The sequence below is a fragment of the Canis lupus genome, chromosome 3 (genome assembly GCF_011100685.1).
Source record: "Canis lupus familiaris isolate Mischka breed German Shepherd chromosome 3, alternate assembly UU_Cfam_GSD_1.0, whole genome shotgun sequence".
In the NCBI taxonomy this organism is placed as follows: domain Eukaryota; kingdom Metazoa; phylum Chordata; class Mammalia; order Carnivora; family Canidae; genus Canis; species Canis lupus.
This window is the reverse complement of record NC_049224.1, coordinates 62,918,273-62,933,236: the sequence shown is the minus strand read 5'-3', so window position 1 is coordinate 62,933,236 and position 14,964 is coordinate 62,918,273. Positions and strand designations below refer to the sequence as shown.

Here is a 14,964-nt window from a genome sequence, read left to right as displayed (position 1 = left end):
TCAACTAAAAAAGGTTCTTTTCTTTTTATTTTTGCAATATCATTCCATACAAAAGCAATAGAAACATAACAGTCTTAACAAGAAGTTTACAATTGAATATTTGAACAAAAAATCTGTACACATTATCATTTACAGCAATTTTACATGGTAAATTAACTGACTGTAAAAAAATGTTCTTTCTGAACCCCTCTGCTGCCTTTAACTCTTGGAGTATTACAGGTAGAAGGCCTACCTAGTGCTATTTACAAAGACCAAATTAAGAATGTGTAACTTACATAAAATCCATTAACAGCTGAATTTACTATCTTTGACTATTCAGTGCTCTGAGGAAGAAACACACCTTGACGTATTGACAAAAGGCCCAAAATTAAGTTTCCGTAAAGATATTAAAGCTATCCAATGATGAGAATACTCAGATACCAGTAAAGAAAGCTGACACACAACTGGCCCCACGGATATGCGGCTAACCCCAAACTAGCCACCTGACAAGTGGCAACTTAATGTCTAATGTACCGGTGTAAAACCAGTTATTAAATATTAAAGTATGCTTGTCAGGTTAACTTGGAGAATGGTAAGGATTAAAGCAATTAAGTTTTCAAGACTGCTCCGAGTTCAATTTTCCTTGGATTTCTTTCCATTTACAATTTAAAACATGCAAAATACACTTACTATACATAAAATTAACGCTTAAGGAAATAAGGCAAGAGTAAATTCACCGTGAGATAATGCGAAGACGAACTGTGAACAGAAACCATCCAGTTACCAACGCAGGACATGCTTGGCCGGCCCCCAACCTGCCAGGTGGAGCCAATGCTCATTCCCAGTGGCCTCCAGGTGGCATCAGTTAGCTCATGGCTGAGAAATCTTTCAAGGGCTCAGTTAAACAAGCTTCCAAATCAAACTCGTCCTCCACACGGCAGTCCACGTGCCTGACTTTAGTGGGTGTACCAGAGTACACATCCTAGAAAACAGGAATACAGTCATGCCAGCTCCCAAGACACATGGGACTTACTGCTGGTGGCACTAAGCACAAGGCTGTGCACCCCGACCAGGAGGCAACTGCATCCTCCTGTGCCCACAGCACCACAGGACTAAGATGCAGTGTTACCAAGTGAAGGTCTATGCAGCTGACATGCTTGGGAGAGAATTCAAAACCATTATCTAATTAAAATTTACAAGGAACATCAATCTTTCTTCTAGGTAGAAAAAATCAAATCCCTATCCACTAACCAACCTGGTAGAAACTAACTGACCCTTTATGGTGTCTAAGCCCCAGCCCTTTGACTCTAGGGGATTACAATGTGGCCTGGGTGCACCAGCACCCGCTCCCCACAACAAACCACTGAGCACATGCTCAGCAGCCAAGGGGGATCTAGCTTAGCTGCTCTGGCACTGGGGGGAAGAGCACAGACCTCTCCCCACCCCATAACTGCACTCACTTATGATTCCCAGTAACTATGCTACCAAAGGGATCATATATGACGGATGCAAGGTACTGTGTGAAACAGAAAGCTCAGGTGTGTACACCCGTGTACATCTTCTAGAAGCACAAAAAAACTGCTCAAACACTAGACAAAACTGAGTAGTGGCTCTTAGGGCAGGAGACAGCAGTGTTTAATTTAGTATATTTCTGCATTGCTAAACTGGTTTTCCTTTTTCGCTATAAAAGCTTAATTACAAGGTCATACTAAAGCTCAATGTTTATACCAACTGAAATCAAAGTTTTAAAAGAATGTTTAAAAAAAAAAAAAGAATGTTTAAAAAAAAGTTACTGGGGACACCTGGGTGGCTCAGCAGTTGAGTGCCTGCCTTTGGCTCAGGGCATGATCCTGGAGTCCCAGGATCAAGTCCCACATAGGGTTCCCTGCATGAAACCTGCTTCTCCCTCTGCCCGTGTCTCTGCCTCTCTCTCTGTATCTTTCATGAATAACTAAATAAAATCTATAAAAGAAAAAAAAACCTAGTTCTTTTTTTTTTTTTTTTTAAAAAAAACCTAGTTCTTAAAGAAACAGAACTCCCAAATGAGGAACTGTGCATTACAAAACTAGCCTCAAGTCTTCCCAAAAAGTCAATGTCTGGGAGGAAAAAGGCAGGGAAACTATTCTAAGTTAATAAAAACATAAGAAATGGCAATTTAGACAAGTAATTCTTGATCAAACTGTGGATCAAAAAAGAAAAAACTGGGATCCCTGGGTGGCGCAGTGGTTTAGCGCCTGCCTTTGGCCCAGGGCCGCGATCCTGGAGATCCGGGATCGAATCCCACGTCGGGCTCCCAGTACATGGAGCCTGCTTCTCCCTCTGTGTCTCTGCCTCTCTCTCTCTCACTGTGTGCCTATCATAAATAAATAAAATTTTAAAAATAAAATAATAAAACAAAATAAAAAATAAATAAAATATAATAATAAATAGAAGAATGAATGAATGAATGAATGAATGAAAAAACTTGTAAAAAGAACGTGTTCATGGCAGCTGGGAAGCCTGACCACCACCGACTGCTGATCACACAGGAGTGTCTCTGTCCTGTCAGCATTGACACTTTTGAGTGCGGTGTCGCCGTCATGGCTGCATCCAGCATCTAGTGGGGTGGCTGAGGGATGTACTAAATAAAGTGCTTAGGCCCGGGCCTCTCTTCCCTTCAGCACATGTGGCCATTTCTGAACCACCTCCTCAGGGACCCTGCACAATCCCCACCATGACTCCTGCCTCACATCTCCATCTGGCTCCCTCCCCTGGCTCCTGGGCCTAAGCATCTGCCTCTAACTCTTGATTCCACAAGTGGTATGTTCAGAACCTGTTTCTTGAGCTGGGACAAGGATTACTCTTGACCCAAACTCAAGATGCCACCAGTTAGATTTTCATGGGCTCCTTTTCAGTCCTACACACATGTAAATATCCACAAAAACTGAGATCATTCTATCATTAAATATCCTGCTTTTATCTCCACAATTTTCCCATATCATTAGTCTTCAAAAACAACCTAGAATAGCTCTGTTCCTTATGATATAACTTTGCTACTCCTCTAGTGTTGGACATTTGTATTATTCCTAACCTGGCAGTCACATGCTATCAGGCCCAAGTGTGAAGGGGGCAGCTGGGCCACGAGACTGGAAGGACACCTACCAGGCTTACGAGGGGGTGGGGGGACAGACAGAAGGCAAAAAGAAAGAAAAGAAAAAGGTCACTATATCCCTTTATTGTATTGGCTTCTCAACCATCCAAATTCAGTACAAGATGATCCAAATAAAGTCTAAGTACTTCACAACAAATATTTGCATTTCCTAGTTTCTATCAGTTTTTTCACTTATTATGCTGGGTATTTCAATATGCAAATGTCAGGGTGGTCTCTTTTATAAAAGTAATAAAGAGCTCCTTTTATTATAAACTGCTCACATGGGGCAGTCCGGGTGGCTCAGGAGTTTAGCACCGCCTTCAGCCCAGGGTGTGATCCTGGAGACCCGGTATCAAGTCCCACGTCAGGCTCCCTGCATGGAGTCTCCTTCTCCCTCTGCCTGTGTCTCTGTCTCTCTCTCTCTGTCTCTCATGAATAAATAAATAAATAATCTTAAAAAAAAAATACTGGGCAGCCCCGGATGGCTCAGCGGTTTAGCGCCGCCTTCAGCCCAGGGCATGATCCTGGAGACCTGGGATCAAGTCCCACGTCGGGCTCCCTACTTGGAGCCTGCTTCTCCCTCTGCCTGTGTCTTTGCCTCTCTCTCTCTCTCATGAATAAATAAAATCTTAAAAAAAACAAAAACAAAAAAACAAAAAAACACTGCTCACATATGTTTGCTTGTATAGGTGCAGAAAAGTCTGAAAGAACAAGCACCCCACCTACAACTGCAGGATTAGATGAGGTAATTTTATATGTTGTTTTTCATCTTTGTAGGTTTTCTTCCTCAAAAACATGTAATTCTAAAGTCAGCAAATGTGGGGGAACCCATAGGCCCAAAGAATACCTTTATCTAGCAATAATCAGCAAATGATTCTTGTGCCAGCAAATCACCACCACGAACAGTACACAGCCTATAAGGCTACGGCCGAGGCCTACAGACACACTGGGAGCACAGGAAAAAAGGCCTTTCTCTTTTAAAATGAAAGTGGTAGGACTGATTAGGTAGACTGACCCAAAAAAACTTCAATTAGGGCCACTGCCTAGGAATGCCATCCAGTTGGACGTCTCAACAATGCCATACAAGGGAGAAAAGAGCCCCTTACTCACAAGCACCAGAACCAGATTTCAGCTTAAATGTCAGCTCATTAGGTGGCACACGCGGTCAGCAACTGCCCACAAACAACCATGGGGAGAGAGAAAACCAAGAAAAGGTACTTACGAAGGTATCCTGCGAGCTGGTCTGGGACTCAGAGCTGCTTTCTGCAGACCCGGTCTCCATCTCCCCGAGGTCCACAGGGTGTCTACGGAATGAAAGCAAACAGATGCATCAGCTGCCACTGAAAGCGAGGAGGTCTCTGAGTCCGTTGACGGAATACAAGCACCAGCAGTCCTGTGCTGCCTCACAAGAACACTGACTGTCGAGTGGAGGGATCAAGACAATTTCCAGTGAGACTCCCATCCCCACCTCTGCCCTGTCCACCAGGTAGAGCTGGAGGCAGTTAGGGCCAGGGGAAACATTCACCTAGCTCAGAGCACACACCTACCCGTTCTCAACTGCAGAGTGACTGTTCATACACCCACAAGCATCCTTCTAAGGAGAAGCATCAATATAAGCCCAGGAGACGGTAGGGCAAGGGATGAACACCGAAATTGCTAATTTTCCAATTTTCTACTCATAGAAAATGGGACAACAGTGTCACGGTGGGAAAAAAAAAATCAGTATGACGTTATGACATCTGTGAGGCCAAATCTGTAAAGCCATGTTAGAAATCATTTCAAGGGATCCCTGGGTGGCGCAGCGGTTTAGCGCCTGTCTTTGGCCCAGGGCGCGATCTTGGAGACCCGGGATCGAGTCCCACGTCGGGCTCCCGGTGCATGGAGCCTGCTTCTCCCTCTGCCTGTGTCTCTGCCCCTCTCTCTCTCTCTCTGTGACTATCATAAATAAATAAAAAAAAAAAATTAAAAAAAAAAAAAAAAAAAAAAGAAATCATTTCAAACATAATAGTTTCTAATCAATTTCCCCAGTGCAAATCAGAAGCTCAAGTATCTACTGAATCTATCTCCGAGGAAGGGAAAGGCTCAGGTCAGGAGGGGTCTGAGAAGATGTGCCCAAAGACGGGGTGAGTGCAAGACCAGCCAGTCCACGTCCCTGTTCAACAAGCATCCTAACGCTAGGGCAAGAACTTGGGCCTGAGGTCTTTCCAACTAGGCTTGAGTTTAAAAACCAATAGTGAGGGGCGCCAGGGTGGCTCCATTGGTAAAGCATCTGTCTTCAGCTGAGGTCATGATCTCAGGGTCCTGGGATGGAGCCCCACAGGCTCCCTGCTTGTTAGGGAGGCTGCTTCTCTGTCTCTGCCCCTCTCTCCCACTCTTGCTCTCCTCTCAAATAAACAAATAAAATCTTAGAAGAAGAAAAAAAACCCAACCTTTTATTTTCATAACTCAACATAAATTACTCAAATGCCTTTTAGGGGATCCCTAGGTGGCTCAGCAGTTTAGTGCCTGCCTTTGGCTCAGGGCATGTTTCCAGAGTCCTGAGATGGAGTCCCGCATCGGGAGCCTGCTTCTCCCTCTGCCTGTGTCTCTGCCTCTCTGTCTCTCTCATGAATAAATAAATAAAATCTTTTTTTAAAAGTCTATTTTAAAATTTAAGAAAAAATGAACAACAGCCCACGTATTACTAGGTTTACTGAGCTCCATTTTCTCTAGCTACAAAAAATGAATTAAATCCAGTAAGCATGTTCCTACCTCCACCACCCATCCAACAGGACAAGATAGGATGCTGTGACAGCTGGCTACTCTGCTCTCTCAGAACTCGCAGGGGGAGTTAACACCATGATAACCTGCCACCCAAGCAATCCAGCACTTTCAGTCATGGCACAAATCACAGAAACAGAGGATAAAAATGCAGCAAAGACATACATTTCTTGCAAATCACATCCTTCCTCAGCTGGAGGATCCCAAAAATGCAGAGCCACCTTCCAGAGTTTGATCTGCTGGTCCCATGATCGCCGACTATACTTCTTGAATTTGTTGGGAGTCTTGGGGTGGATGCCGGGTTGCCGAAGGTGTCTACAGGGAAAAGGGAGATTGTCCTAGTACACACCACCCACACCTGTACGTTAGCTTGAAGATTAACCAAACTTGGGAGATCAGAGTTACCAAAAAACTAATCAACCGAGACTATAAAATGAACAAAAGTAATATATAAAAAAAGCACTACCCTTTTGACTCTGCTATTCCTTTGCTATCTGTGCTCCAAAAAAAAGCACACCTAAACTCCAGTCCTACCGAGAAATGGATGCCCTCTCTTAGCTTTCTTTGCAACCCTGTGCGAGAGCAGACCAGGGAGAGCATGCTGCTGGGACAAAGGGGCAAAGCTCATGTTTTTCTCCAAGAACATCTTTACAACCTGCTACCTGAACTTTACTCTTCCCCCATCACACGTTAATAGCCTTACATTTCTGAGGCTATTGGAGTTCTGGGACCTGAAATGTTCTCTAATACCCTGAACTATAAGCATTGGTTTCTTATCTTCGTATCCCTTCCTCCTCATTCATGTAAGTGCCTCAAAGTTGTTCAATGGTCCTCAGCAGTTATGAAGGACACTCAGAGTCAGATTCAGCACGGAAGCAACTAGACTCTAGACTGCGGTGCCCCATGACACCATCAGGACGTGCCAATGAGACAAGACTACCTCGGGACTTCCTTAATATAGCGGTCATAGGCGATGGTGTTCTTCCCATAGTTGATCTGCTTCTGCCTTCTCATCAGGACGCTCTCATCCGTCTCTAAGTCAGCTGGCACCGTGGGCCCCACCTCCTTGGAGTCAGAGCTAGAGACGAGATGGACAGAACGAACCACAAGATTAAAACCACTACAACGGCGGCCCCGTTGGCACAGTGGTTTAGTGCCGCCTGCAGCCCGGGGTGTGATCCTGGAGACCCAGGATCAAGTCCCACGTCGGGCTCCTTGCATGGAGCCTGCTTCTCCCTCTGCCTATGTCTCTGCCTCTGTGTGTGTGTGTGTGTGTGTGTGTGTGTGTGTCTCATGAATAAATAAATAAAATCTTTAAAAAAAATAAAAAATAAAAAATAAAACCACTACAAGAAAATGCTGAAACACAGTGGTGAAAGAACATTTGTTCTCTGGATTGCAAACCATATTAATCCGAGAACGGTCCACACATCAGATACAGACTCCAAAGGAGGGAGCAAAGGACCCAGCATCCCATGCGCGGTTCTGCCCCCTAGCCATTGGCAGGTCTATTAGGTTAGAGAAGAAACATTTATGTGGCACTTACCTTCCCGATGAGGATTTTCTCTCTCTCCCAAAATCATTTATGAGGAGTTTTCTTTTATATCTGAGAGCAAAATAAATATTCCTGGTTTAGAAAAGTATACAAATTAACTGAACACGATGCTTTTAATACTAAAAGACAGCCCCCAGCATTCAGGCCTTGCCCCTGAGCAATGTGGTCTGGTAAGCGAGTCAGGGCAACAGCGCACGGTGGTTCCATTTATTTCCAATCTCCCTCGGGCATCTGCTCTCATAAGATCAGTTAGAGGTCACACTTGTACAAACTGCTTAGGGCAACCAGGCTCTGGGGGCAAATGATTACCTCAATTCTCCAGGCACCACCATATGTAACAGAGAGGTTCTAAGTTTAAAAAAAAAAAAAAAAAATGCCCCTAACAGTTTTTCAGGCTAAGTAGTGAGATTTGTTTTTTGAAAAAAATAAATGTAAAGCTGAAATACACAATCTTTATTTCTAATACCACAACTACTTACGTGTGTGCCCACTGGGTTCTACTCTCCTCTAATTTTGGAAGGAGACCAAACACCACCCCCCAGGCTTGTTCCTCGTGGATTTCAGGAGGCATCTAATTTCTATCACAGCAACTACCAAAACCCACCTTTGCCAAGGTACATCAGCCAAAGAAGTGCAGCACAATCTAACACCAAAACCATGAACTACCGCAAGCTAGAAATTCACGTCTAAAACAAGTCATATATTACTGTGTCTCCTTCCAGAATTGTCAGCTCCCAAGATTTGTACAGTTTGGATAGCAGGAATGAGTTTCCCTCTGTGTACCTAGGAAAGCACCAATTCTGTATCAGGCTGTGAGAACTGACAAAGCAGGCCCTCAGTACCACTTTCTGTAGGGGCTTCATGCTCTCCAGACTCCAGGTGAAAAAAACTGGCTTGAATTATGATTAAGATGCATTTTCCGGGCAGCCTGGGTGGCTCAGGAGTTTAGTGCCTCCTTTGGCCCAGGGCGTGATCCTGGAGACCTGGGATCAAGTCCCACAGGCTCCCTGCATGGAGCCTGCTTCTCCCTCTGCCTGTGTTTCTGCCTCTCTCTCTCTCTCTCTCTCTCTCTCTCTGTGTTTCTCTCATGAGTAAATAAATAAAATCTTTTTAAAAAAAATGCATTTTCCAATTTTCAGACAGCTGGGGTGTGTATAAGGCTCCCTGAGTATAGTAAACTAAACTCCGTTGAGAAGGCAGAGTACCCGAGCCTTCCTAAAGCAGCGGTGGCCCACAACAGAGCACGCCTGTTTTGCAAAGGAGAACAATTTTTGGAGACAGACCTGTGAGACAACTGAGGAACAAGGCAGAGCCCATCAGAAGGTCCAGACAGATGAGTCTCCCTACAGAGCGTAAGATCAGCAAGGGTCAGCACACATGGGTATTTATGAGGCTGTGTGAGCCCTGAGAGTAGAGCACACAAACTGCACAGACCAAATCAAACATCCTAGCTCCACAGCCGGGAAAATTGAGATCTTTGTAAATAAAGCTAATTCAAAACACTGAAGGGGTCCGTGTCTGTCAATTTCCAGTTCATTTTTCTACCCAGGCATGCTGCCCACCCACACACATACATCTTGATGCTAAAAGAAACTAAAGCAGCCCTCTGAGTGATCCTAACCCCAACGTGTGCCTGTGGCTTTCCTAAGGAGGCAGCTATAAATATCATCAACCACTCAGAGGTGGAACAATCTGGCCCTGCTTCCCTGCTGAGGACACATTTTCTCATAAGAACTAAGAACCAGGGATTCCTGGGTGGTGCAGCGGTTTGGCGCCTGCCTTTGGCCCAGGGCGCGATCCTGGAGACCCGGGATCGAGTCCCACATCGGGCTCCCAGTGCATGGAGCCTGCTTCTCCCTCTGCCTGTGTCTCTGCCTCTCTCTCTCTCTCTCTCTCTCTCTCTCTCTCTCTGTGACTATCATAAAATAAATAAAAATTAAAAAAAAAAAAAAAGAACTAAGAACCACCAGACTCAGTTCAACATACTCCAAATGATTATGAGCTACAGCATTTAACTCAAAGCTCAATCATCCAGGTTGGATGGCATATATCAAATGGGAGGAAAAACTGAAAAATACCAGAGAATGTAATCAAGAGAGATAAGCAGTGTTTAAGGGTGCATCACCTGAACCATAATGAGTCGAGGCAGTAGCTTGGAGTTTGTGAGAATCTGGATATACACAAGAATTTTGGGTACAACTGCAACGGGTTCACAGGCCCCACTTCAGGGACCCCTCTGTGCTCCCGCACTCCTGAGCTGTTACCCAAGCCAGATGGCAGACAAGAGTGTGCCCCCTTTCCAAAGAGAGCCACACACTCTGCTGGAGTGGTAGAACCCTATGTGGTAGGTGAGAACCACATGGTAATCCTCTGCCGCCCACGAGCACCATCTCCCCCTGCTGTCACGGTAGAAGGACGGCACCTAAGACTGCAGAGAACAGACTCATCTGGACTGCTTCTTTAAGACACGGCTGGACCCACCCCAAGTTTCCCATTCATCACCCATTCTGCAGTGAGGCCCGAGGATGAGCACTTTTATAGTAAGTTCTCAGGCCCTGCTAATGCTGCTGGGATGGGGACGGACTCTTAAAGAATCATCCTTCCAACACATACCTCAAAGCTCACATAGAATTAAAAACACCACAGAGAACACTTCACAATGTTCCAGAATATATACCTTGCAATTTCTTTGTTAACTCTGGTCCTCATTTCATCCTCTTCAACTGCACTGGCCCAATCTGTACATCTAGAACGGGGCTTCGGGCCTTCAGGAGTCGTAAAACTGCAATACAATGAAAACGTGCACTTGAACCACAGCACCTACTTTCAGTTCTCTTTCAAACAGCACATCAGGAGATGTCCAGATGTTGTCTAGAGAGGGCCAAGGGAATGGGCTCCTGGATCATCTCTTGCTCCATCACTTACAAGCTCACTGAGTTTGGACAATTCACTTCAAGCCTCTCTGGGGTTCATCTGTCGAACTTCTAGGCACCCACCATGTGCCAGTGTTAGCTGAATCACTAGGAAACAGCCCACTGGCGGGGGGTGGGAGGAGGCAGAGAATGGGGCCTAATAGTTTGTTCTCTAATTTACAAAATAAGAAGTTATTTTCAGTGTATTAAAAAAATGCTATTTCATACTAAGCGAAGCAACTAGCACATAAAACATCATTAATGGGATGTCTGGGTGGCTCAGTGTTTAAGCATCTGCTTTTGGCTCAGGGCCTGATCCCAGAGTCCCAGGATAGAGTCCCACATCAGGCTTCCTGCATGGAGCCTGCTTCTCCCTCTGCCTCTCTGTCTCTCATGAATAAATAAAATCTTAAAAAAAAAAAAAAACCCATTGTTTAAAAAAGGAAAAAAAGTCCTTAATAAGTGTTGCTGTTTACCTTTAAATGCACAATGTGTCACATAATGAAAATGGGGAATGGGAACATACAGTGAGTCCTTGCTATATTAAGACTTACTATACTGGTAACAGTACCCCCTAGAGTTGGGTTAAGAGTAAACAGGGAGGGGATCCCTGGGTGGCGCAGCGGTTTAGGCCTGCCTTTGGCCCAGGGCGTGATCCTGGAGACCCGGGATCGAATCCCACGTCGGGCTCCCAGTGCATGGAGCCTGCTTCTCCCTCTGCCTATGTCTCTGCCTCTCTCTCTCACTGTGTGCCTATCATAAATAAATAAAAAAAAAAAAAAAAAAAAAGAGTAAACAGGGAGCTCAGGTCTATCTATCTAGAGATCAAGAGCTCTTTTGTCAAGAGCAAGCAATCTGAAAAACCCTTAATGCCAAGAAGTCTGGCAGTCAGAATTGCTGGTATGCCTATTATCTGTAGATTAGATGCAAACTAAGACGTTTTTACTTTTCCTCAATTTCCTGCTGGCCACCATTGATGCATGAAGCTAGACACAGCTTCAATTGCCACTCTAAGCAACCGGATACACCCTAGCTGCAAACCACAAGGTACTTTGAAAACACAACTGCAGGGACGCCTGGGTGGCTCAGCGGTGGAGCGTCTGCCTTCGGCTCAGGGTATGATCCCAGGATCCAGGATCAAGTTCCACATTGGGCTCCCTGCAAGGAGCCTGCTTCTCCCTCTGCCTATGTCTCTGTGCCTCTCTCTCTCTGTCTCTCGTGAATAAATAAAACAAGTTTAAAAAAAAAAAACACAACTGCAGTAACAGATGATCGATCACTGTGCACCATTAGCATTCCTTGTCCTATAGGTACCTCACCCAGAAAAACTAAAATTAGATTTCTAAAACTAAATTTCCAGAATCTAAAAATGATTGGCAGGCCCTGAAATCAACTTAATGAGCCAAAAATTAATGTGACTCAGTAACTGTATCCCAGCTACAGAGGAACCAAATGGAGGGTTGTCCAAAGCTGGACCTCACTAGCGGACCACGAGGCTCAGGTCTGGGCCACGAAAGGATCCTGAACTCTTAAAAGGAGCTTACAAATGACCTTCCACTACATCACAAACTTTCTCATACAACGATAGAAAATACCTCTTGTAGAACTAAAGCCCGTGTTTTTTAGAGTAAGCACATTGTATTCACGAACTTATCCTACGCCTTAGCAGAGGAGTCCTTTCAGGGAAAGTACCCACATTCTGCAATAGAAATGCACCGGGCTCTCCTGCAGGTATCTCTATGCATCTCCCGGGCACCACCACAGTAGACGGGGCAGACAAGCACTACCCACAGAGCCAAAAGCAAGAGCCAAAGGCATTGCTGCCACTGTAGATGAGTAAGGAGACCTGTGTGGCTAACTACTGAGCTAGAGGGGTACCTACAGGGATACAAGAAACTTCTAAAGCAATGTAAGGATTTAACATTTTCTCCTCAGCTAAACGGGAGACCCCTGAAGACTCAGATCTTTATCTCAATGGTGTTTAATGGCTTCTCTTAACATCCAGCTCCAGCACCGTCCAGACCGTCTCCCACACTCTGCATCTCTTCCCACATATATCTTCTGGCCCCAAATCTCCAAAAGGCTGAACTATGCGCTGAGAGGTCCCACTCATGCAGAACGTGAGCACTTCTGCATCCAAACTCAAGCCTCATTAACTACCAATGCCTTCCCCATGCCATGTCTGCTCTACCCCCACCCTCTTCATCTTAGCAAATGGTCCCACAAGGAACAAAGGTGTTTAGAGTGAAACACAGTTATCCTAGACCCCTCTCTGAACCCCGGCCCTGCCCCATGAGCAAGTGTAAGAACTGTCCTAAAAAGTCTAGTGTGCACCACACATTCTTCCCCACCTCCCTTTCCCCTTGTCCTTAAGTCAGGCTTCAGACAGGCCAATCATGTCCCCTGTTGAGGGGCTTGGCACACAGACTCTGATCGTCACCTGGTCACCACACAACGGTTGCCAACAGAGGCATTCCCTGCCCGTGGACTTCACCACTGCCCCTGGTTTTCTTCAACGGTTCCTTGTCCCATGAGTAGCGGAGCCACCCACATCAGAGTACAGAGACAAGAAAACGGGGGTGGGGTTCGCACAGTGTCCTAGCCTCCCCAGCACATCACCGAATAAAGAGCTCACAGGAATGCTGCAGCAAAGGCTCCTCGGAGAGAAAGTGCCAGGGAGCGCCACAGGGAAAAGGAAAGCGGAACTTAAACCCAGTTTGCATTCTGCATACAGACGCCTTTTCTGACTGTGGGATGACTATCTTTAAACTGATTCTTCAGGAGACCAACCTGACGAGCTGCACTGAAACATTCTAGGAAATTCAGGGCAGCCTCCCACGCTGTCCCAAAAACCCAAGAAGGCTCACTCACTGAGACCAGCTCCCGTTGACACCTGTCACTAGAGACCTTCATGACATCTTCAACCACATCACATGACATGTCAGTACCTTAATAGTCAAATGTCAGAAGACACAGGCTTGTTAATTAGCCAAGCATTTGAAGCACAGGGGCCTTAACTAGTCAGATACAGAGACCAGCAGGCACCACGACTAACCAAGTGTTGTGAGGCAGCGGCCCTATAACTAGTGAGGTGCTGTGACGCACAAGCACCTTGATCAATCAACTGATGTTGAGCCACAGACACCACAAGTGGTCAGGGAGGCCACCCACAGCTTCCATAACCAATCGGGTAGGGGCCCACAGGCGCCTTAACCAGTCAGCTGGGGCTCCCAGGCGTCTTTACCCAGTCGGGTGGGGGCCCCCAGACACCTTAACCAGCCAAGTGGGGACCCAGAGCCTCTTCAGCTGGGTGGGGGATCCTTGGGCACCTTAATCAGTGGGGTGCGGGCCGCAGCCTCCTTAACCAGTTGGGTGGGGACCTACAATCACTTTAACCAGCTGGGTGTGGACTCTCCAGGGGCCTTAACCAGTTGGGTAGTAACCCACAGCCTCTTTAACAAGACAAGTGGGGAATCCGGGCACCTTTACCAATCGGATGAGAATCTTTGGGGGCCTCTACCAGTCAGGTGGTGAGCCACAATCTCCTTAAGCAACCAAGTAGGGACCCTCGGCGCCTCAACCAGCCGAGTGCAGACCCCATCTACTTAATCAGCCACACAGAGACCCCTAACCCCGAGTCGCCTCGAGCAGCCAGGAGGAGAACCCCCACCCCGCGACACCTCGAGCAGCCATGATGAGGACCCCCACCCCCGGCGCCATCGCTAGCCCGCTGCAGGCCCCCAGGCGCCTCAAGAAGCCAGGATGAGGGCCTCCCTCCCTCCCAGTGCCATCACTAGCGCCCCAGACCCCCAGCTTGCGCAGCGCCCCGGGCCCACCTGTCGGGCCTGCCGTCGCCCTCGGGCTTCACTGGGCCCTCGGCGTCCTCGGGCTTCCTGCGCTTCCCGTCGGCTCTGCGCTTCCGTCCAAGGCTCCATCTGGCGGGGGTCGGCGGGCTGCAGACGAGAGGCCGCGTCAGGGGTAAGGCCGGCCGCGAGGACACCCCCCACCCCTCGGCCCGCCCGGAACGCCCCGGGGCGCGCGGTCCGCCTCACCTGGCGTCGCCGTCGCGGCGGCTCCCGCACCCGGAAGGGCTTCGCGGTCGGCAGGCCATCGAGCGCGGCGGCGGCGGGGTCCTCGGGCGGCGGCGGGGTCCTCAGGCGGCGGTCCCAGGGCCGGCGGCAGCAGCGGCGGGGGCAGCGGCGGGGGCAGCGGCGGGGGCAGCGGCGGGGGCAGCAGCGGGGGCAGCGTCCTCTCCCGCGCCGGCGCTGACAGGCTCTGCGCGCGCGCCCCGCCCCCAACCGCCTTTATGTGCCGGCGGCCCCGCCCCTCGGAGCTCCCGCGCGCAGCGGTGGGCGAGACCATCGGGCCCAGGCCGGCGGGGGGGGCCCAGGCGGCGGCGCGCGCTCCGCGCGGGGACAGGGACCGCAGCGCTGCCACGGCCTTCCGGGAGACGGCCGAGCCAGAAGAGGCCCGAGGAACGGTGCCCCCCACCCCCAAGCCTTGGGACGGCCCGGGCCGCAGCCTCCGCGAGCAGGGCGTGGGGAGGGGAAGGGGCCTTGGCGGGAGATTCGGACACGCGCGCGTCGCAGGCGCTGAGCGGGGCCGAGGAGAGAGCGCGCGCCTGATTG

At 48.1% G+C, this 14,964-nt stretch overlaps 1 protein-coding gene across 2 annotated transcripts; it reads right to left on the bottom strand.

Moving 5' to 3' along the window:
- On the bottom strand, window positions 1–14,567 carry SLBP (stem-loop binding protein). 2 transcript variants are annotated; one of them, XM_038533286.1, is made up of 8 exons: window positions 14,389–14,567; window positions 14,173–14,289; window positions 10,102–10,206; window positions 7,416–7,475; window positions 6,810–6,947; window positions 6,035–6,184; window positions 4,332–4,413; window positions 1–961 (listed from the first exon to the last, which is right to left on the bottom strand). In XM_038533286.1, exons 1-8 carry the CDS (start codon window positions 14,445–14,447, stop codon window positions 845–847), a joined length of 828 nt encoding a protein of 275 aa, XP_038389214.1. In that variant the 5' UTR covers window positions 14,448–14,567; the 3' UTR covers window positions 1–844. The 2 variants fall into 2 exon arrangements, with proteins under 2 accessions (XP_038389214.1, XP_038389215.1); XM_038533287.1 differs by lacking the exon at window positions 10,102–10,206 and having other exon boundaries at window positions 14,389–14,509.
- Window positions 14,568–14,964: the final 397 nt, after the last annotated feature.

Bases quoted from the DNA above. Each gene is read 5' to 3' on its own strand.
- SLBP (XM_038533286.1), bottom strand. From the start codon at position 14,447: ATGGCCTGCCGACCGCGAAGCCCTTCCGGGTGCGGGAGCCGCCGCGAC. The intron at 14,290-14,388 runs GTGAGGCGGACC...TCTCGTCTGCAG, and splicing joins CGCCGCGACGGCGACGCCAG to CCCGCCGACCCCCGCCAGAT. The intron at 10,207-14,172 runs GTGGGCCCGGGG...ATTGTATTGCAG, and splicing joins GGCGACGGCAGGCCCGACAG to TTTTACGACTCCTGAAGGCC.